The 20,733-nt window shown below is 60.3% G+C and overlaps 3 protein-coding genes across 3 annotated transcripts; 2 read left to right on the top strand and 1 right to left on the bottom strand.

The window, feature by feature from the left end:
• Nucleotides 1–133: 133 nt before the first annotated feature.
• Nucleotides 134–12,794, top strand: SURF4 (surfeit 4). The gene is made up of 6 exons (XM_058693594.1): nucleotides 134–341; nucleotides 7,443–7,629; nucleotides 8,304–8,380; nucleotides 8,982–9,025; nucleotides 9,540–9,726; nucleotides 10,413–12,794. Exons 1-6 carry the CDS (start codon nucleotides 294–296, stop codon nucleotides 10,677–10,679), a joined length of 810 nt encoding a protein of 269 aa, XP_058549577.1. The 5' UTR covers nucleotides 134–293; the 3' UTR covers nucleotides 10,680–12,794.
• SURF2 (surfeit 2) lies at nucleotides 12,650–17,156 on the bottom strand. Its single transcript, XM_058693596.1, has 6 exons — nucleotides 17,035–17,156; nucleotides 16,795–16,949; nucleotides 16,018–16,121; nucleotides 13,928–14,116; nucleotides 13,663–13,829; nucleotides 12,650–13,245 (listed from the first exon to the last, which is right to left on the bottom strand). The coding sequence occupies exons 1-6, from the start codon at nucleotides 17,110–17,112 to the stop codon at nucleotides 13,165–13,167; spliced, it is 774 nt and encodes a 257-aa protein (XP_058549579.1). The 5' UTR covers nucleotides 17,113–17,156; the 3' UTR covers nucleotides 12,650–13,164.
• Nucleotides 17,111–20,699, top strand: LOC131491088 (surfeit locus protein 1). The gene is made up of 9 exons (XM_058693593.1): nucleotides 17,111–17,296; nucleotides 17,402–17,453; nucleotides 18,219–18,352; nucleotides 18,663–18,745; nucleotides 19,235–19,426; nucleotides 19,711–19,783; nucleotides 19,872–20,034; nucleotides 20,348–20,429; nucleotides 20,523–20,699. Exons 1-9 carry the CDS (start codon nucleotides 17,111–17,113, stop codon nucleotides 20,590–20,592), a joined length of 1,035 nt encoding a protein of 344 aa, XP_058549576.1. The 3' UTR covers nucleotides 20,593–20,699.
• The last annotated feature ends 34 nt before the right edge of the window (nucleotides 20,700–20,733 follow it).

Below are 20,733 nucleotides of genomic sequence, written 5' to 3'. Positions count from 1 at the left end.
AGGCCCCAGCGCGGTGGGCGGGGCTGCCGGCGCCAGAACGCGGCGGGCGGAGCCTCGAACGCGGCGGACCGGGCGGCGGCGGGCGGCGCGCGGCCCCTTTAAGGCGCGGCCGGGGCGGGCCCGCCGGCGCGGCCCCTTTAAGGCTTGGCCTACGTGGCAGCCGCTGGAGCCGCGGACGAGGAGCGAGGCCGGCCGCCGGGCACTTCCTGTGGAGGCCGCAGCGGGCGCGGGCGCCGACGGGCCGAGCGCCGAGCGAGCGAGGGAGCGAGCGAGCCGAGCCTCCCGTCGCCGCCATGGGCCAGAACGACCTGATGGGCACGGCCGAGGACTTCGCCGACCAGGTGCGGCCTGCGGCCCGACCGGGCCTCCTGCCCCGGCCCCGAGGCCCCTCCCGCGCGTCCCCTCCGACTCCCCCTCCGGGCCTCGGCCCCGAGCCCTCTGCGCTCCCGGAGTCGGGCCCCCGGCCCCCGAGGGCCGCCCCTGGGTCTGCGCCGCGTCCTCACCCCTCCCGAGCCCGCCGGAGAATCGCGCCCCCTCCCCCAACCGGGGCATTCCTCTCCGGGGCTCGTCGCCTTCCCGACCCGGGGCTCCCCGAAACCCGGCCTGCCGTTGTCGCCGCCTCCCCGCCAGGGCTCCGGGTGGGTTCTCGGGCCCGTGCTTCGGCACCCAGGTCGGTGAGCCGCCCCCCTCCCCCCCGCCCCCCCCCCCCCCCCACCTCAGCCTGGCCGGCCCCAGGAGGTGAGGGATGTGAGGGGTTGCCTTGCCCGGTCCCGAGAAGGGAGCCCGAGGCCTGGGGGCTGGGGGGCGCTGCGGGTTTGGGCCGAGTCTGGCTACTGGGGAGCGTTCTCTCCGTCTCGAACTGTTGGGGTGGTCCCTGCACGCTTCTCCTTTCACTGGCACTCTTAGGGGGCGGGGTGGGGAGCTGTGATCCTGAACGGGGGGTCGGTCAGAAAGGAGGCCTGGGGGTCCTCCCAGAGGAAAGGGGGCGCCCTGGTATGTACCCCAACTACGGAAAGCAACCGCACTTTCTTCTGTTACTATTTCTCAGATGTGTTGGACTCATGGGGTCCCTTTGACCCTCCCAGCATTTTCCCTCCCTGTTTGGACTCTGCCCTGGGACTGAATTGAAAGGGTATCTATCAGTACACAAACCTGGGAGGAGGGGAAGCCTATCTTCCTGGGTTTTTTTTTTTTTTTTTTTTTTTTTTTTTTTCCTTCCCCGAGTGTACAGGTGGCATTCTGAGCACCGGGGAAGCTCTTGAAACAGGCAGTTGACACAGACCAGATGGACAGAATCAGATCCTAGAAAGGGGAAAGGACGGAGCTTCCTGGCGATTTTCATCGAGCTTTGATTATTTAGTACCTTTTACCTGTGAAAGTGTCCCCTTAGGTCTACAGACGAGCAGCCTTATCCCTGCAGGCAGAGCCATGTCTGGCCCACTGGCCATTTCTTTCCCTTGTGCACTTAACGGGTTTGTGGTTTTTGCCTGACTTAAAAGTAGTGAGGTTACATTTTTTACTTTTATGGGGGTGGTATTGAGTAACGAAACTCTGAAGTTTGGGTTTATTGGAAGGCTTGTACGCGTTTGTGTGAGTCAGAAACACAAATGCGTGTTTTCTGATCCGGCATGGGCGAGCTCGATCTTCCCTTGTTCCCCTTGAGGGGTGCCGTCTGTTGTGTGGTCTGGTAGCGGGGTTTCCATTGCACCACTCTCCTGTGAGCCGGCATTTGAGAACCAGCTTGGGGGGGTGGGGTGGGGAAAGCGTGTCCATTTGAAAAAATAGTTTTTGCTAAGGTCATGATTTTGTGTTTAAAGACCTTTTAAAAATCGTATCCTTCATAAACACAATTCATATCAAAAGCTCTCAAGAACCACGTAGGCCTTCCCTGTCCATTTCTCAGTGGTTTTAGTGACCCGATTGCATTTCCCCAAGTAGCAACTCCCTGAGAAGATGGCTCCTTTGAGCCACGGGGACCGTGAGAGCTCTGCACACTCACTCTTCAGTCCGGAGAACCCTGATTTTGCAAGTGCGTTTCATAACCAAATCTAGATAAAATGTCTCTAACCAAGCTGGTGCCAACTATCAAACGATCAACTTCCCTACAGAAAAAAAAAAAAAAAAGCCCAAAATCTCTATATGTAATCTTTTCTTCTTTTTCTCCCTGCATTTTGTTTAAATCAAAGCAGCAGGATCTTGGAACCTGAAAGGCCCTTCGGGCAGACACACAGTCTGGCTGCACTTACGTTACGGGTGGGAAAGATGGCCTGCTGGGGGTTCTGGACTGGCCTGGGGCACAGCCCCGGGGGGGGACCCCAGACTCTGACCTCAAAGCTAGTGCCACATACTATGAGCTTCCGAGGCCTGGTGTTCTTCTGGCACGAATGGAGGGGAAAGGGCCTGCCTGCATCACAGTCGGACACCCAAAGTGGCCCAGGGCTGTGTCTTGTCAGGCAGCGTGGGCTCCTGCTGTCAGTTTATCAGGGCCAGGGCCCGCCTTGGTGGTGGCAGCGGATGTCACAAGACCCCTCCACGCCCTTTTGTGGGTGACTCAGGAGGGCAGTGGCCCTCATGCTCTCCAAAACCAAAGTCAGGAGCGTCTTCTGCCCGGGCAGGCTTGGCGCGGGAGGACGTGGGCAGAGCCCAAGTGACGGCTTCCTGCGGATAGTAATCTGGCCGGGCCGGGGTGCCGCTTTAACATTCGTCCACACGGTACTCAAACGAAGCTGCCAATAATAAGTGCTGGAGTCCAGGCTTTTAAAATGAAAACGCTCTCGTTTGAAGGGCATGGGCAATATCGTCAACGTCACCGATCAGTAACACGGCAGACCCATTTTTTCCAACCCTGTCTCCAGAAAACGAAAGCAAAACTCAAGTGACAGGTGTTAACCAGAAAATCTAGGTCGCTGGAGTGGGACCTATCAAGCCTGCGTGTCCCCCAATAGTTATAACAAGAGACGCTAACTCTGGGCCAGGTCCTCCGCGCCTAGTACTGTGTTACCCTCTGGACCGCGTGAGGCTGGCCACAGGGCCTCTATCTTCAGGTGTGGAGAGGGCGGTCTCGCGTGCAGTGAGGCAGGCTGAGGTTCTGAGTCCACATCTTGGTACCAAAGGCTGGGCTCCTCGCCTCCTGGCTGTCCTGCAGCCTCCCCTGGAGGCCCGCAGAGGTGAGAGCACAGGGTCAGCTGTCCCGTTCGTTCTGACTGGCCGGCTCATCCAGAGCTACATCTCTGGCATCGGGCTCCTTGCCCCTGGCGGCCAGGAGGCCAGGCGCTAGAGAAAACGCTGAGCGTGCCCTCTGCAGGAGCTAGGCACTCGGAAGCCATCTGAGACCAGGTCAGGAGGCACCAGAGACTAACGAACTCAGCAATCCAAAATTACGTCTGGGTCCTGAAGCCGGTGCTCGCTGCCCTTCGGCAGAGCGTAATTGCAAGCACGTCTGTACCAGTAAATGGGAATATTAGCGCCTACTGGGTTCGGCCTGACGGCTCATCTGTCACCAGGGTGACAGATGAGCTGCATGGGGCCTTGCTGTCCCGTGTGGCCTTTGGGGTTTTTACCTGTCTTTTGGCATGATGGAGCCATCCTGGGAGCCTGTGCCCGCAGGAGCTCCCCTGGGCCGCTGGTCCAGCGTTGGGTAGCTCGGATGGCCCGACAGAATGTGAGTGGGCACACCTGCTGCCCAGGTGTTAGGGCTCTGGATTAACCGTGTGTGGATGGCCATCGGGTATGAGTGGGGCTCTCGTAACAGTGATGGGTTGTGAGCATCATTTTCCTGTTCCTCTGCTCTGTGTCCCCCTCCCTGCCGGGGCTTCCTGCCTTGCGCCATCAGGAGTGAGGAGGGAAGGCAAAGAGGACGCATTCTTTCCTGCTTGCCCTAAGAGGAGCCATCCCGCCTCTTCTGGGGAGAGGGGTGGAGACACGGGGGGCACTGGTCAGCAAGGCTTCTGGAAAGTGAGGCACAGCTGTGTTCTCCATGGGATTTGTTGCTACTCTCCTATGGTTAGGCTCTTAGTCACGTGGATTTCTGGTACGGAAGCCAGGCCATCTCCAGGACCAGTTGACGCTTGTTCCTGTACTTGGAGGTGCAGCGTGAACCCACACAGCAGCACCCGGGAGACCTGCCGGGGGAGTTCTGGGGTCATGGTGAATGCCCATGTGTGAGTCATCGAACTCTTGCTCTGGCCCTGACTCAGCCTGATGTGAGGGAGGCCGTCTGGCCACAAGTTCTAATCTTCTGGGATGTGGAGGCTTGAAGCGGCCCTTGAGAAGGGCAGCCCCAGTCCCTGTGACCAGATGGTCTCATGCCCTTTTTTGCTTCCTCAGAGTTCCCAACCAAGAACTGCAGACAGCTTTCAAGTCCCTTCTGTCCTCAGTACTCAGAGAAAGTAGCTTTTCTGTGTCATGTGAGAGCTGCAGGTGGCTGTGTGACATGATCACTGTATTCTCAGAGTTAGGTTTCTTAAACCCCCTCTAAAATCAAAATCATAGCCCTTCGTAAATAAATCCCAACTTTCCGTATTTCATAAGTCACCCAGGTCCTGTCATCGCTTGTGAACCGCACCCTGCTTGACGGTGAGCTTCTTGGAGGTTCCAGTGAAAAGCCTGCCCCACGCAGGCTAACCGTCCTCTCCTGTGGCCTGGCCCGCCCCTGCTTGCTGCCCGCTTCCGGCTTTCCCTCCACGATTCTGTCCCAGGCGTGGCCGTCGTGGGTCTCCGTGTCCCCAGCGGGCAGCACCCAGCCCCTGGCCCGCAGGACCCGTTGCACAAGCACAGGACAGGGGACTGCTCCCGGGCTCCCGCGTGCTGCCTGGATGCCTGCTTCAGGGGCTCTTCTCTGCTGTGCCAGGAGGATGCGGTCCCCAGACGCCTGACGTGGATTCAGTGGCCGAGTCTGAACCACCGTAACCAGCACGCATTCGGAGAATCCGAGTAAAATTGGGTCTGGCCTCGTGTTGAAACAGTTCTTTTTCTTTCCTGTTGAGTCCAAACAGGTGCTTATTAGAGGCTGGCTGGTTCAGAGAGGTTCTGGAGCAGCCTGGCTTGCAAAACACAGTCGACCCGTAGCCTGAACCACATCCAACTTGGAAATAACCTGAATTTTAGCTCCCCCCCCCAGCCCCCCCAAAGCACAGAGCTGTCTGTCTCCTCAGCTTGTCTCACGGGGAAGGGAGGAGTCTCCCTGTTGCTCTTTAATCCTCTTGACCCAGACACTCAAATTAGGCGTACAGACTCATCACGGAAGCTCTTAAACACTGCCTGTGTCTCTTGGGCCGGGCTGTGGAGCAGAGCGCGTGTTAAGCGGGGTGCTTCATGGTGAGGAGGCTTAGAGTGAAGGCTAAGGGCCCGGGCTTGTTTGCTCCTCACTGGTGAGCACAGCAGGCAGCTTTCAGCTCCAGTTTGGAGGCGGGTCAGGACGTGTCCCATGTCTGTCTGCCCCTGCCTTTTGGGGTCAGCCTCCCCCAGAATTGCGCCGCGGCCCCAGTCGTGTCCCTGTGGATTAGACTGGGAACGACTCTACCGCTGACCCTGCTGGGGCTCACGACAGCATTTGGGCCATGAGGCAGAAGCAGCAGGGCCAGTGGTCAGCTGTCCCTCTACCTCCCGGTCTGACGCGGGGGGTGTGTACCCCGAGTGGACAGACATCCTGTGTGTGCTTTACAGAGACTCCAAAATTTGTAGGGGCATTAAGGTTCTTTCTCCTTCCCTCTTCTCCTCCGCTTATTCAAGTTGGAAAGAACCTTAGACCCACCTGGTTCATTGTCCAGGCGTCGGTCTCTCCCTGTGACCTCTGCCCCCGCTTCGGTGAGGGTCAAGGGCTGAGCAGGCGTGTGCAGAATCGCCACCTTGGGGCTCAGTCAAGCTCGGGAGATTTGGAGAGAAAGGACACCTGGCTTGTAAGGGCTTTCTCCCCGCTCTCCCTCCCTCCCATGAGTGCCCGGCTGCCATGGCCCAGCGGAGGGGAGGGGAGGGGAGGCGAGGCTTCTCTGCTGACTGAGCCCAAGTCGACAAACTGGAGGTTGATCTCAACAGCCAGAGGCTCGTTACTTGCGGCCGAGAGCATCAGCTGTTTCTAGGACTTGAAAGCGACTTTTCAAAAATGCCAATAATTAACAGACTCTTCAGACACACCTTAGCTGGTCCCAGTAAGGTTTCGCCAGCCCTGAGAGGGGCAGTGATGTTCATTTGACTGTCCCTTTGCGGGGGCCAGGCCCACAGGTGCCCTTTAGACTCGGCTGCCTGACTCGTCACTCCTGTGGGCAGACTTCCCGGAGAGCCTGCCCTTACCGTGTGCTGTAGGGTTTCCTTCCCTTTGCATTTAGCTTGGATGGTGGGAAAGAGAAAAGTGGCTGCAGGGCACCCGAGTGACATTTGTGTCTCCACCCGATAAATGTTTCATAACCACGCCGTCGTTAACAGCACACTTTGCATGGACCAGGAGGAAGTTCTAAATGTGCTTTCTCTCCCTTTGGTGTTCACCAGTGATTTTCCGAACTGGACTCTTCACTGCTGTTGAGACAGTCGTGCGTCCATTTGTTAGCATGTCTTTGTAAAAGACTCCAGAGCCTTCTAGCCATTAGCCACACCAGTTCCATGTGTGTGCTCACCGCTGCCCACCCCACCCTCTCCAGTCCAGGGCTTTGGGAGGGACTGGGGGTGCGCGCGTGGCTGCCAGAGCCTGGCCTCTTCTCTCGCTGCTCGGAGGTTTGGGATAAGCGTAGACACATGAACTTACCGTTGGTCTACCGTGAGGCCCTCCAGGCCTGGGACCCTGGCTGTCCCCTAAGTGGACTGTCCTCTCCAGAGCGTGCTCAGCCCTCTTCCATCTAGAGTGGGTCTGAGCACCATTGGGGGTGTTGGGAGGCCAAAGCTTAGCCGTGTGTGACCGTGTGTGACTGGCAGGCCAAGCCTCAGCGGGCTGTCTCGGGTCCGTGCAGCTCTCAGGGAGCCCCTTTCCCCTGTGGGGTGCAGTCTGCCCACTTGTGAAACGAGAGGGTCTCGAGGGAGTGGGCGCGGTTCTGTGGCAGTGTCTGGAGGCGTTTTTGGCCGTCACAGCTGGAGGGGGGCTGCCGATGACGTCTGGTGGGTAGAGGCCAGGGGTGCCGCGCGCCCCCCTTTGGTGCCGGTCGGCCTAGGATAAAGACGACTCAGTGCAAATGCCGGGGCGCACGGGAGGGGAGACCGCGGGTGAGCCGGCAGGGCCTCATCGGGGTGATCCTGATCCGCCAGGGCCCTCGCCCGAGCGTCCGCGCGGTGTGCCTTGCGTGGGCCCCTCGTTGGGTGACCGTAGTTGGCGCCTACACGCCTGTGCTGACAGGGCAGAGGCTGTCGCCCTGGGGGTCCCAGCCCGACGGGACGGGCGGGCGCAGAGACACACAGGGCAGCGCGGGGAGCGGCCCCGAGGGTCCCGCAGCCCTCAGCCGGGTTTCTGTGGCCCGCAGTTCCTCCGGGTCACGAAGCAGTACCTGCCCCACGTGGCGCGCCTCTGCCTGATCAGCACGTTCCTGGAGGACGGCGTCCGCATGTGGTTCCAGTGGGGCGAGCAGCGTGACTACATCGACACGACGTGGGGCTGCGGCTACGCGCTGGCCTCCGCCTTTGTGCTCCTCAACCTGCTGGGACAGCTGAGTGAGTTGGCTTACCTTGTGGGCGGGGACGGCAGGTCACTCGAGGGGCTCCCGGGCCGGCCGTCGCCGGCCCTTTCCCCCTCCCTGGCGGGTGGGCCGGGCCTGGGCGTTGGTTCTGTGGGCCTTCGGGTGGGTGCTGTGCTCACTGAAGACCGGTGACCCGGGCCCCGCTCTAAGCGCCTGGACCGGGACACGGGGGAGACTGGGTGACCTGGGTGGGCCGGAGGGGAGCCAGAGCAGGGCAAACGCAGGGTGTCGGAAAGGATGAATTGGAGGCCGGATTCACGTGGGCCGCAGATCTTCTGCTCCCCGGCCGCTGTCTGCTGGCGGCAGCCCCCCTCCCTGTACATTTTGGGGCCAGAAAGGGGCCTGCGCTTCTCAGTCTGTCCTGTAGCTCCCACGGCAGTTTCCACTGCACTGCCTGCTCCAGAAAACGGCCCATTCTCTGGAGCAAGGGATCTGTTTTCTAGAACGGTATCTTCGATAAGTAAGGTCCCGTTGACTCGTGTGTGGTCCGGGTCTACGATGAATTCTCCCAGGAGTTGCTCTTTTCTCGGGGCGCGTGGCTGGGCCACCAACCGCGCAGGGCTCAGGTGAGGGCGCCAGGTGCCATGGCGACGGCCCTCGCCCGGAACTCGCCCACGGCCCCCTGAGCCTGGCCCTTCTCCTTTCCAGCCGGCTGCATCCTGGTGTTGAGCAGGAACTTCGTGCAGTACGCCTGCTTTGGGCTCTTTGGAATCATAGCGCTGCAGGTACGCGGGGCTGGGTCTCTTCTCTTCCTTGCCGTGCTTGGGGCATAGCTTCCGCAAAGGCGTCTCTGAGGATGCGGCTTCACCCCCTTGTGTCTCTGCCTGGGTCTCCTTTTCTTTCCTGAGAAAACACTGGATTTTCCCGAGTGCAGGCTCAGGAGAGCTGGAGGGGATGGGGCCCCTGAAAAGGTGCCGAGCTCTGGGCGCCCACCTCTTTGCCACCTTCCCGCGTTTCCTCTGATGGGGACAAATGACAGGGTTGGCTGCAGCCAGGACACTGTCTTATCGTTTTACCTCGTGAACACCCAGCTGGCCACATGAGCTGTGTGCACCTGGACCAGAGCTCCCGGGCGCCGTGCCGGCACCTTGCGGGCTGGGTGCTCCCAGGGAACGGTGCTCGTTAACGCGGGCCCGGGGTGGTCAGCACAGCTCGAGAAATGCTGAGCCTGTGGTTGAACTCGGAGCTGTCCTGGGCTCCTAAACTGTCCCGTGCACCTTAAGTTTACGCTTCTGTGGGAGAGATTGCCTACTGCTGTTCTCAAGAAGTCCCAGTGCGTTTGGAAACGTGAGACTCAAGTTTCTGTCTCTCCTCTGTTCCCTTCAGACGATCGCCTACAGCATCCTGTGGGACTTGAAGTTTTTGATGAGGTACGTGCGCTCCACATGCTGAGCTTGCTTTTCATGTCTGTCGACTCAGTAACTAGCAGTCGGGAGTGAACTTCTTGGGGTCCAAGCACTTGGAGTCTGTAGGAGGTGTTGGCAGAGGCTCCCTCCCCCAACAACCCCCCCACCCGCACCCCGGGACACAGGTGAGAATGAAGCTGTCCCTCCCAACCCCCTGTTCGTGGGGGAGGGAAGGAGGGCCGGAATGGCAGCACTTGCTCACAGGGACCCAGCTGGTCAAGAGCAGGGCCAAGGCCGGGCCGGGTTCTGAGTGTGTTCAGGTTAATGTCACTGTTGGGTGGAACAGACCCGTCTGTCTTCAGCCGTGGAGCGGCTGTGAGTCCTGTGGACTCACACCCAGCCGGTCCGGCACGGCTTAGAGAGAGGGACCTAAGGGCTCTCCCTTCCTGTGCTCCCGCCGAGGTCTCCCGACCTGGTCTGACGGGCGTGCATAGTGCCTGCCGAGCCCCGGCAACTCAGCTGGCGTTTCTGTCCTCAGGAATCTGGCCCTGGGAGGAGGCCTGTTGCTGCTCCTGGCGGAATCCCGTTCCGAAGGGAAGAGCATGTTCGCAGGCGTCCCCACCATGCGCGAGAGCTCTCCCAAACAGTACATGCAGCTCGGAGGCAGGGTTCTGCTGGTCTTGATGTTCATGACCCTCCTTCACTTTGATGCCAGCTTCTTCTCGGTAAGCGCTCCTGCCTGCGTACGTGGACCTGGGCTCCTGTCCTTCAGAAAGGGCCCCGACCTCTCTTCCCCGCCTGTGCGTGGAGCCTAGTCCAGGGGCCGTTGGAAGGAGTCGGCTTAAAGGAGGCAAACGTCGGATCCTACTAAAAGGAGTAAACACCCAGCAAGCTCTTAGGGGCCCGGAGCTGACAAAGGAAGTCCAGATTCTCCCTGACCTCACTGGAGGTCCTGGTGTCCTGTGTGCCGGCCTCCAGGCGGTCCACCCAGGCTCTTCGCAGACCCTTGGTTCTTTAGCTGCCCACTGCTCGTACCTTTATCGCGCGCTGTGTGCACGCCGGGTGTCTCGTCCCCGGGAGCTTTACGATGCCTGTCTTTAGAGCGGGCTGGGCGCCCTGGCCGGGAAAAGCTCCCAGGAGGGGCACCTGGCGCCATGGGAGGGGGGAGCCCGCTCCTAAGAAGTACTGGGGACTACCTGGATGGCTTGGGGGCCTGCAGGCCGGGGCCTGAGTGTGTCCTGGTAAATTGCAGCCTGTTCACTGAAGCCCCTGGCGCCTCCCTCTTTATTCCTCACTTGAATGCACACCCCTCTGTGACATCACCTGGACACATACCGCAGTGACAAGGGCAGTTGGAATATCTCTTCTTCCTCACCTTTTTTTTTTTTTTCTTACCTTCTAACCTATGCAGATTCTCCAGAACATCGTGGGCACAGCTCTGATGATTTTAGTGGCCATTGGTTTTAAAACCAAGCTGGCTGCTTTGACTCTTGTCGTCTGGCTGTTTGCCATCAACGTGTATTTCAACGCCTTCTGGACCATTCCCGTCTATAAGCCCATGCATGACTTCCTGAAGTACGATTTCTTCCAGACCATGTCGGTGATCGGAGGCCTGCTCCTTGTGGTGGCCCTGGGCCCCGGGGGTGTCTCCATGGACGAGAAGAAGAAAGAGTGGTAACAGACCCCTTCCCTGCCTGGCTAGGACCCGCGGCCATCGAGGACTGGTTCGGGGTGGATTCGACAAAAATGCCAGCATTTATGTGTCCTCTTTCCTTCTCTCCCTTGGTAAAGGCACAGATGTTTTGAGAATTTATTTGCAGACACCTGAAATTTGGCGGCTAAATCTGCTCTGGACCCACAGCCTAGTACCTGACCACTGGGGCGGGCTGGCTGGGCACAGCGCCTCCCTCCCCCAGGCACGGCCTCGGCTTCCCATGAGCAGCTTGCTGGGCTGTGGCCTCAGTTCCCGTTTTTGTTTCTGTTTTGTGGGTGGGGGGCCTTCAAGCTGTACTGTGAGCAGATACATTTGTGTATCCTTCAAAGCGGTCTCCCTCTTACTGTTTTTTAAGTTTACGTTTTTAGCTAAAACTAAATGACTTGGGATGGCCCAGCCCAACATCACACAGTCAACGTCCTGGGCGTAAGCCTCGCCCACGGCTCCGAGTTGTCCCCGTGCCGCATCGTAACGCTCGCAGGGACAACAACGGCGTCTGGACCCAGACCCAAAGAACGGAGTGGTGCCAGAGGGGCCACCGAGGCTGCCGTTCACTGGGCACAAAACCGGCTCCGATTGGTGCAGCTCGTTGGGTAGGGTAACCCCCCGGGAGCCTCAGTGGCTCAGGGCGGGACCGGCGGGGCTAGAAGTCCCCAGGTGCACCTGGAGCCTATGGGGACCCTCGCCCCGACCCTGGCCTGGCCACATGCCTGCGCGCTGACTCCCGTGAGGGGCGTGGGAGGAGCAGCAGCCTCGTGGGGCAGGGCAGCGACGAAGTGGGCTCTCAGACCAGTTACCTCACCCCCGGTCTTCACGCCGAGCCTGGGCTGCCGCTGTGGGCTCCTGTGGGCTCGTGTGGGCCCCCGTGGGCTCCAACCTGGCCAAGCGCCCCGCCCGCCTCTCCTTCGGCTGGAGGGACTTTTCCCAAGCTGCGCAGCCGTGACTTACCACTTTCTCAAGGCTGTTGCTTGCTCAGATTTGTCTTTGCTACGCTGAATGCAGCCCAAATTACTTTTTACGATTTGTGATGCCTTACCGATTGGATCTTAATCCTGTATTTAAAGTTTTCTAACATTGCCTTACACTGCGTTTCTCTTCTTGGGGGTGCACGCGCCTGTTGGCTCTTCTCCACTCGTCCACGCTGTAGCGATTGCCACGAGGGGAGAGTTGGACTCGCTCGTCTGTGCCTCCCCGTCCTCCCCCAGACCCTCGGGGGGGGGAGGGGGGGTGGCAGGCTGACCAAGCTAGAACGAGGACTGCCTGAAGCTGGTCTCTTTTTTCCTGGCTCGTGGCTAGATGTGCAAGCCTGAGGGCATCCCTAGGGATGCTGGGGCCAGTCCCGAGCCAGGATCCACATTTACCAGCCAGATCAGAGCCAGCGTGGGGCGGGGAAGCTGCCCCGCTTTTGTCTCCCAGTGCTCCTAGAGCCTTACTTGGCTCTGCGGCCTGGACCCGCCAGACCTGACAGGAGCAATGGCACCCCTCTCAACACCCCACCTCGTGCCCACGCCTCAGCCCCAGATGTTCCCAACCCCTGCCCATTTGCAAACGCCTCCGGCCTTGGAAAAGCAACAGATGGAGAGGGCTTTTCTACTTGGCCACCCGGATGCTCGCTGCACGGGGTGGTTTCTGACTCCATGCGTCCGCCTCAGGGCCACCTCTCGGTCCACCCCCTTTCCCGTCAGCACAGCACCGTAGTCCCATCAGGTGACACTCAGCCACGTCCATCCCTCCGGGACACCTTTGACAGTTCCAACACCTCTGTTGGTTTGCAGGAACGGTCTGACCCCAGGAGGCCAAGGGGTGCGGTCAGAGGGCACCCTCAATGCTGGAGGAGGTTGCTCGGGCCTCCCCTGGCCCTCGGTGGGCTCGTGCCTGGGACGGGGGTAGATGCCTTTGCAGGAAGGAGAGAAAAATACCATCTACCAGTTGGCTTCGGCAAAACCATTTCTGAGAACTTTTTGGCTTTATGTGGGAAATAGGTATAAATCTCATTTTATGCTGTATTTTATATCTTAGTTGTGTTTGGAAACGTTTTGATTTTTGGAAACATCAAAATAAATAACGGCATTTGTTGTATGCGGCGTGATCCTCTGGTGTTGTCCGGCTGGGGTGGGGCCTGACCAGGCCCCTCGGATGCCCAGTGAGCCAGCCGAACCCTCTAGGCTTCGCCGAGGCCCACTGAGAAGCCACGTCCAGAGAGACTGCTTCCCTCGGGGTCCCTGGGGGCTGCTTCCTGGGGATGGGTAAGGTGGCCCTGATGCCAGTGGCACAGACTCCCAGCCCCAGCCCCGGGGGCAGCAAATGTGAGCGGATGGAGGGGACCCTGAGACACGCACCCCATCGGCTGAGAGGGCGCACAGCAGGTGGCTTGAAGAGGACCCAGGCTCGAGGACCTGAAGGATTTCGGAAAAGCTTTCCACGTGTGCTTTTCTCCGGCAGCCGTTTATTAACCTGACTGTTTAAAAGAGCTGAAGCTCTTGGGTTTACGGCGGTGACGTCTGAACTTCTTCGCTGAGCCCAACTGCCTCTGGAACACGAACACGGAGCTCCGGTTAGTGAGCCATCCCCGTCCTCTCGGAGGGGTGCCCCCGAGTCAGGCCAGCTGTCCACCCGTGGCTTCCCTGAAATGCCACCCCCCCCCCCCCCCGCCCCCAGCCTCCAGAGAGCTCTGGATCTCCTGCAGACCTGAGGGCGAAGGAACCTTGGCCATGGCCTAACAAGGCCCTCCCGCGGGTCCCCTGCGGCGTGCGTCCCGGAGTCCCCTCGGACGGGCTGCAGAGCCCAGCGTCCGTGCGGCAGCCCCTGGCCCCGTCAGGCCAAAGCAGCCTCGGCTTCTAGTTTACTCCCGAAACGTTAGCTTGGCATTTTATCTGCCACAGAAAGGTTCTTTAAACGGGTTTTGTAAGGAAACGGAGAACCGTCGGCAGCGGAAGCTGCCACTCACCTTCCGGCGCTTGAGGACCGGCTCCTGGTCCCCTCGCGTCTCTTCTCCGCCCCCAGGGCCCGTCTCTGTCAGGCCCCTTGGCCTCTCGTCCTCCCCCTCGGTCAGAAAGTCCTCAGTGCCGTCCCCGTGTTCAGTCCCTCCCGGGTCCTTTCTGGTGAACACCTCGGCTGAGAGGGACAGAGGGATGGGCAGTTTTAGGTCCGGGTCACCGTCTGCGCGGGGCTGAGGGGGCGCAGCCGGGGCCGAGGGGGCCGGTCCCACTCACGCGGGTACAGGTCTGTCATGCTGTCATCACTGTCACTCGCAGCCGCGCCGTCCTCACCGGACGAAGGTTCCCAGAAGGCTTCTCCCCGGCAAGGCGGCCCGGCGCCGTCCACCTGGTCCTCCCTCCTCCTCCTCCTGTGCAGGAGGCAGGCGGCCACGTACTCCGCGCCCTGCTTCTGACACCTTTCATCTGGGAGACGGGCCGGCACGCCGTGTCTGCCCCCCTGTCCTCCGGAGCAGAGACCAGCTCCACCGGGCCCCCAACCCCCCCCCCCGTCTGCTGGGTAAAATGTGGTGGCGGGAGGTGCCCTGGCTCAGCTCCTACCAGGAAAGGAGAGGAGGGAGGCCGGTGGGGGCGCGGGCGAGGCGTGAGCAGACGCAGAGCTGTGCCAGGCCCCAGCCTGGGTGAGAGCGGGAGCTTGGCCGCTGCTGACCCTGCCCGGAACAGGGGGGGCCGCGACGAGGCCTCCACACTGTCTCGTGTACAGAGGCCTTGGGGAGGCCGGACGCCCGGCATGGCGGACACAGACCAAGCCCCGATGAGGAGCGGGGTGGCACCAAGGAGCCTGGCTGTTGAAGGTGGCCCTCTGTGGGCGGCGCTCTCCTGTCTCAGGGAGGAGGGGGAGGGGACCGGGCCCTGGCCTCTGATGTCCCCCACCGCCAGGCTCTTCTCTCCTGCCTCATCTCTGCCACTCGCTCTGTGGCCCCACACGGCCTCGGGGCCAGTGGACCCCACACCTGGAGTCCCCTCTCAGAACCCCCGGCCAGGTTCCCCGGCTGCCGGGCTTTGGCTCCTCTCGGCCGCTGGTCCCGTGAACCACACGCTCCAGCATCAGGATGACTCTCTTACTGGGGAAAACCCAGTCCCTCCCTTCCCACCCACACCCAGCAGCCCCCAGGCTCTGTGCCAACGTGGGATCCTTCACGGGTCCTTCACTTTTGCCCGTGGGCGAAGACTGAGCCTCATTTCTTCTTGGGGAAACACAGCCTTCAGAGTTCTCTCCCTCACCTTGCCTCTCTCTCCATACCCAGATCCACTGGCTCTGCGCCACCTGGCCCTCTCTTCCCGGTGGGGCTCCCGCCGGCTCTGTCCCCACCTTCCCGTCAGGAGCATTTGAGAAGCGTCGACCATTTCCTCCTCGACACCTCCGTCCCGACACCACCCCACCTGCTTCTCCCCCTCCTGGGGCTCTTCCCTGCTCAGGCCTGGCCCCGTGTCCCCTCTTCTGTGGCTCTGTGGACGCAAACGCCACTTAGTGTCAGTGGTGTGCATCATCTGAGCACTGGCCCGTGTCTTCAACAGCCACCTTCCCTGACACACGTTGAAGAGAATGCTTCATTTCCCCACAAAGCCTGTGACTCAGATGCCACTCTCGTAAGCACCCCAGTTCTCGAGCCAGGAAGCCGGGAGTCACAGCTGACTTCTTCCTCTCCCTCACCTACTGATTCTACCCACAGAACAGCTGCAATCCGTCCACATCTTCCCTGCCGGCACCTGTAGCCCCGGCCACCGTCACCTTCAGCTGGCTGCACAGCCGCCAAGGGTCCCCTGCTCCACTCCTTCCCACCCCCCACCCCCCACCACAGTGACCCTGACGCGCACAGTGACTGCCAGTCCCTGCTTCAGTCCTTTGTGGCCTCCAAGACCCCCTGTGGTCTTGTCCCACCTACCTTGCTGACCCCGACCCCATCTTGCGTGGTGTCACAGCGGCCGTCCTTCAGGACCTCCCACAACCAAGTGTTTTTCTGCCTCGAATCTTGCCGGAATCCTTCCTCTAACGGGAGCACTCTTGCCTCTACTCGCTATGTCCCTAAAGTCTCAGCCCAGAAACCCCGCCTCCCCAGGGCCTCCTGGCGGCCCTCGGCACACGACCGCCACAGCACTCAGTTATGTCGGGGCCCATTGCCTGCTTTACCGCAGTCTCCGCCACCACCCCTCCCCTGGGCTGGGCCGGGCGCACCACCAGCTACTGCCAAAAGCTGACTGAGACACCACTTCTGCCTTCGAGGGCGCTGGTCCTGAAGAAGAGCAGGCATGCACCCAAAATACTTGTAAACTGAGGCAGGCTGCTTCCGCCCACGGCTACTTACATTCACGCAGAGCTCTCTGGTACCGCTGGCCCTGGGTGTGCCTCAGCACATGCTCGGGGACCTTGTTGATGTGCCGCAGGGTGAGTCTGCAGAACAGCTGGTGCCTAGGGGACAGGCAAACGTGGGCTGGCAGGGATGTTCACAAGGGTCTGGACCAGTGGCTCTCCAACCACGGCTGCATCTTGGAATCATTCCTAGAGTCTGGCAAAGAAGTCTCCGAAGCAGACTGGGCATCAAGATTCTTAAAGGCTGGAAAACAATTCCACCCCGCAACTGGGGTGGAGAACCAGTGACCCGGACGGACCGTGACCTCTCGGTGTTTACCTGGAACACACCTGGTCATCAGCATCCGCTCCGGCCCACGGGAATGCACGTGAAGACCTGGCTTGGCAAAGTCCTAGATGAACGGGAGCATCCCCCGGCCCCCTCCCTTCAACTAGTGCTGTCAACCGTACACGTTCAGCTGCACCAAAGTTCTCCTTAAATACGTGGAACTCACCGCATTCAGAGCCTTAGGTGACAAGCCTCAGCGTTACGAAAAGCAAACACGCACCACGGAGAGGGGGCTCACCGGGGAGCTCTAGCCTGCAACCCGGATGTCCAGTCTCCTAACATCTACCTACGAAGGACGGCGCCAAGCCCTCGAGGAGCGCGCAGTCAGCGGGGAGGGGCCGGGGCTCCGAATCCACCTCGCGGCAGCGGCCAGACTCAGCGCTGGGACCCGGCTCCACTCGGGGCCCCTCCCGCAGTACCCGGCCTAAGCCCGCTCCCACGTACGGGTTCTTGGTGCTGGGCACGATGTGCGGCTCGAACTCCGCGTAATCGAAGGCCGGAGAGGCGCTGACCAGCCGCCGGTACTTCTTGCCGCGGGTGTAGACCTGGAGTTCGGGCAGACGGCAGGGCAACTCGTGGCCGGTGAGAGCGCATTTCACCTGCGGGCCGGAGGGCGGGCGAGAGGGTCAGGGGGTGCGGGGACCGCCCGAGCAGGTCCGCACCTCCTCCTCCGGCCCCGCGGACCTTAGCGGCGCCGGGCTCCAGCCGCAGACTCGGGTGTTCGCGGAGGAAGGCGAGCACTTCGGCCGGCGGCTCGCTCATGGCTCGGCCGCCCTCGGAGCTGGAAGCCGGCGCCGCTCGCACCACGTGGGCCGGGGGCGGGGCTCGGCGGCGCCCCGGAAGCAGACGCCTCTCGTCCCGGAAGCGCCGGCGGGGCGGGGAGATGGCGGCGGCGGCGGCGGTGGCGGTGCGGTGGCTGGGGTTTCGCGCTGCGCGGCCGGCGCCGGTGAGCGGGGTGCGGGGCGCGGGGCGCGGGGCGGGCACGAGTCGGGCGGGCTGGAGGACCCGGACCCGGCCTGGGCCGGCTCAGCCAGCCCCTCGGTCTCCGTAGGCCCCGGCGCGCGCCGTCCGGAGGAGCGTCCTTGCGGTCCCCCTGCGCCCAGGTGAGGACTCGTCCGGGTGTGACCTGGGCACCTGGGAAAAGACGCCCCGCTTTGTAAGCGGGGGGGGGGGGGGGGGGGGGCGGCCGCAGGCACTGAGAGGAGCTTCGAACTGCCGCCCGAACGCGGGCGTGCCTCTCAGCCGAGGTGGCCGGCGGGCCGGCCCCTCGTACTCCCGAGTCACGCCCGGCGGGGCCCTAGACGACAGCACAGCCGCGGCGTGCGGGTTGCGCGTGCACGTCCGGCAGGATAGCGTGCTGCGTAAGAAGGAAGGGCGCTGTAGAACCCTTGCTCCAGGCCTGCGTTTCTACCGTCCGCGACGCCCGAGGTGCCCTCATTTGATGCGGCTCACACTCTGACCGCCGAATTGCACTTTCCCTGTACGTGGTTCCATCTTTAAGTTCACGAGCAGGAAACAAGAAAAGCTGTTGGGAGTGCTCTTGGGAGCCCCTTTCCCGAGTCGATCGCGCTTCCCTCTCTGCATAGCGGGTGCATCTTAGTGCGACGGAGTACGCGGCAGACTGTTCTTGTGTAAAAGGCATGAGATGGTTGCACGAATTACCCAGGGTCGGGGTTGGTGGCAAAGGCAGGACCAGGCCCTAGGTCTTGCTTATGCAGTCGGTGAACGTCCAGGGAGCGTGCCCGGTGGCCACAGGCTGGTCTGTTCACTCTGGGGCAGTAGTGCTCGTGTCTCCTTGAGGAATAGGCTGCTCCAGGTCTATCTGCCGGGGGCTTCTGACCCCACGCCACGGTTGGAAACCTTCCTAGGGTTGGCCTGGAGCCCAAGCAGGTGTGGTAGTTCTGCAGCTGAAGCACCTGCCACCAAAGCGAAGGATGACTCCTTTCTCCAGTGGTTCCTGCTTCTCATTCCTGTGACTGCCTTTGGCCTGGGGACCTGGCAGGTAAATACTAGCTTTAGCGCTGATGGCTCTATTTTTTTTTCTTCTTTTTCTTTTTAATGTTTGCTTCTTTTCGGGAGAGAGCGCGCGCGCACACGCAGGGAGGGGTAGAGAGGGAGGGAAACACAGAATTCGAAGCAGGCTCCAGGCTTTGAGCTGTCAGCAGGGTCGGACACGGGGCTCAGTCCCATGAAACAGGAGAGCATGACCTGAGCCGAAGTCAGATGGTTAACCGACTGAGCTACCCAGGCGCCCATGGGGGCTCTGAGCTTTTGCCCTTATTGCCACCTGCTGGGGTGTGCTGTTTCCACAGGTCCGGCGTCGAAAGCGGAAGCTGAAGCTGATAGCAGAGCTCGAGTCTAGAGTTATGGCTGAGCCCATCCCTCTGCCAGCAGAGTGAGTGTGTGGCTGCCCGCCTGGGACCCGTCTCACTCAAGGTCGGCCGCGGGGCCTGGCTGCTTCCGCTTGCTGTCCTGACCCTCAGACGGGAGCCCTCGAGATGAGTTGTTCTAATGAGCTTCCTGACCACCGTTGGGGGGTGGCATGACATTTTTAGAAAGAGACCTGTGACTTGGGGTTTCACCTTGTTTCCCAGGCCCATCGTACCTGTGGGGGCACAGTGCCGACGGGCTCCCCAGAGCAGTAATTCTTACCTGGTGGGTGGGGGTGGTGTCCCCTCATGTTGTCTTGACAGGAGAGCAGAATCTTGAAAAAGTATCCTAAGTGATTCTCTGGTCTCCACCCCTCCTTTTGACCCACTGTCCCGGAGGGACAAGAGCTAGTTTAGGGGAGCAAACGTGTGCCCTATTTGTGATGCGCAGGCCTCACGGGCTTTGACTTCCCGCCCAATCTCGTCGGGCCTCACTTCTCCCCACTGCTGTGTAGCCCAATGGAACTGAAGAACCTGGAGTACAGGCCAGTGAAGGTCAGGGGGCACTTTGACCACTCCAAGGAGCTGTACATGATGCCTCGGACGATGGTGGACCCGGCCCGGGAGGCCCGGGAGGCCGGCCGCCTCTCTTCCTCGCCGGAGAGCGGGGCCTACGTCATCACCCCCTTCCACTGCACAGAGCTGGGGTGAGTAGGAGACAGGTCAGAACTCTGGTTGTGGGAGAGGGTCATTCACTGCGTGGATGTCGCAGGAGGAGGCCCGAGGGAGGAAGCGGAGATGGATGCGGGCAGGGATTCCCAGGGGCCCTGGATATCGGTCTTCAGAGTTGGGTGTTCTGCCAGTCACGACACAGGCTGGACAAAGGCAGGCCTTCCCGGGGCACACCTGCTCCTTGTTCTCCCGGAGACTACCAGCGTTAACCTTTGTCCAAAAGTCCTTCTCCACCTGAGAGCGTACTTTGTTACTTCAGAATCACCATCCTGGTAAATAGAGGGTTTGTCCCCAGGAAGAAAGTGAATCCGGATACACGGCAGAAAGGCCAGGTAAGGGGCAAGAACCCTCCTTTTTTTGTGAGCAGGGCTGTATAGGAACCACAGGCCTTAAGGAGGAATCTCACATTCTCCTTTCTAGATCGAGGGAGAAGTGGACCTAGTTGGGATGGTGAGGCTGACAGAAACCAGGAAGCCCTTTGTCCCTGAGAACAATCCAGAAAGAAATCATTGGCATTACCGGGACCTGGAGGCCATGGCCAGGCTCACAGGCGCAGACCCCATTTTCATTGATGCCGACTTCAGTACGTTGTGATCAGCCCATCCTAGAAGATCGAGTAGCTCTTTTGTAAATACCCCGTTCTACCTTCCTTTTAGCCCTGGAAATTTTCTAGTTATTTCCTGTTAGTTACATCGTAGTATCCGTTGGGAGAAAGGGGAGTATCTGTCTGGAAAGAGGCAACCCAGGGTTGGTTACAGGTGAAAGGTATGTACTGAACTTTTGGCCGCGCAAAAATCTAAAAAGCTCTGCAAGGTTCCAAGGAAACAGCTGGCCAAGCCGCTGTAGGGAGAAACTGGTGGCATAGCTCTTGTGGGTTGAGTCCGTTGTCTCTGCAGAGAGCACCGTCCCCGGGGGACCCATTGGAGGGCAAACCCGAGTCACTCTGAGGAACGAGCACATGCAATACATCATCACCTGGTGAGTCCCCGATACGCTGTCACGTGGTGAGTCCGGATCTCTAGTCCCCCCACCCCCCTTCAGAATCCTGACTATTCATCTTTTTGACCCAAGGTACGGACTCTGTGCAGCTACGTCATACCTGTGGTTTAAGAAATTCCTACGTCGGACTTCTGGTGTGTGAGATTAGCAGATGTAGCCCTTCCCCTAAATTATCAGGAAGTGGCTGATTTGTGGAGATGTTTTCATGTGGGATCAGCAACTACTGGCATAAATAAATCTCTGTGCTACACTCTGTGCCGTATCCGTCTTTCTACCTGGGCCA

Source organism: Neofelis nebulosa, chromosome 12 (assembly GCF_028018385.1).
Source record: "Neofelis nebulosa isolate mNeoNeb1 chromosome 12, mNeoNeb1.pri, whole genome shotgun sequence".
Classification (NCBI taxonomy): Eukaryota; Metazoa; Chordata; class Mammalia; order Carnivora; family Felidae; genus Neofelis; species Neofelis nebulosa.
Note: the sequence above shows the minus strand (reverse complement) of the source record. Positions and strands in the feature narration are given on the sequence as shown.

Coding starts and splice junctions, on each gene's coding strand:
- SURF4 (XM_058693594.1), top strand. CDS start 294: ATGGGCCAGAACGACCTGATGGGCACGGCCGAGGACTTCGCCGACCAG. Junction 7,630..8,303: donor CAACCTGCTGGGACAGCTGA/GTGAGTTGGCTT, acceptor TCTCCTTTCCAG/CCGGCTGCATCCTGGTGTTG. Junction 9,727..10,412: donor TTGATGCCAGCTTCTTCTCG/GTAAGCGCTCCT, acceptor TAACCTATGCAG/ATTCTCCAGAACATCGTGGG.
- SURF2 (XM_058693596.1), bottom strand. CDS start 17,112: ATGAGCGAGCCGCCGGCCGAAGTGCTCGCCTTCCTCCGCGAACACCCG. Junction 16,950..17,034: donor TGGAGCCCGGCGCCGCTAAG/GTCCGCGGGGCC, acceptor TCCGGCCCGCAG/GTGAAATGCGCTCTCACCGG. Junction 13,246..13,662: donor CGGTCCTCAAGCGCCGGAAG/GTGAGTGGCAGC, acceptor TTCGTGTTCCAG/AGGCAGTTGGGCTCAGCGAA.
- LOC131491088 (XM_058693593.1), top strand. CDS start 17,111: ATGGCTCGGCCGCCCTCGGAGCTGGAAGCCGGCGCCGCTCGCACCACG. Junction 19,784..19,871: donor ATACACGGCAGAAAGGCCAG/GTAAGGGGCAAG, acceptor TCTCCTTTCTAG/ATCGAGGGAGAAGTGGACCT. Junction 20,430..20,522: donor ATGCAATACATCATCACCTG/GTGAGTCCCCGA, acceptor TTTTGACCCAAG/GTACGGACTCTGTGCAGCTA.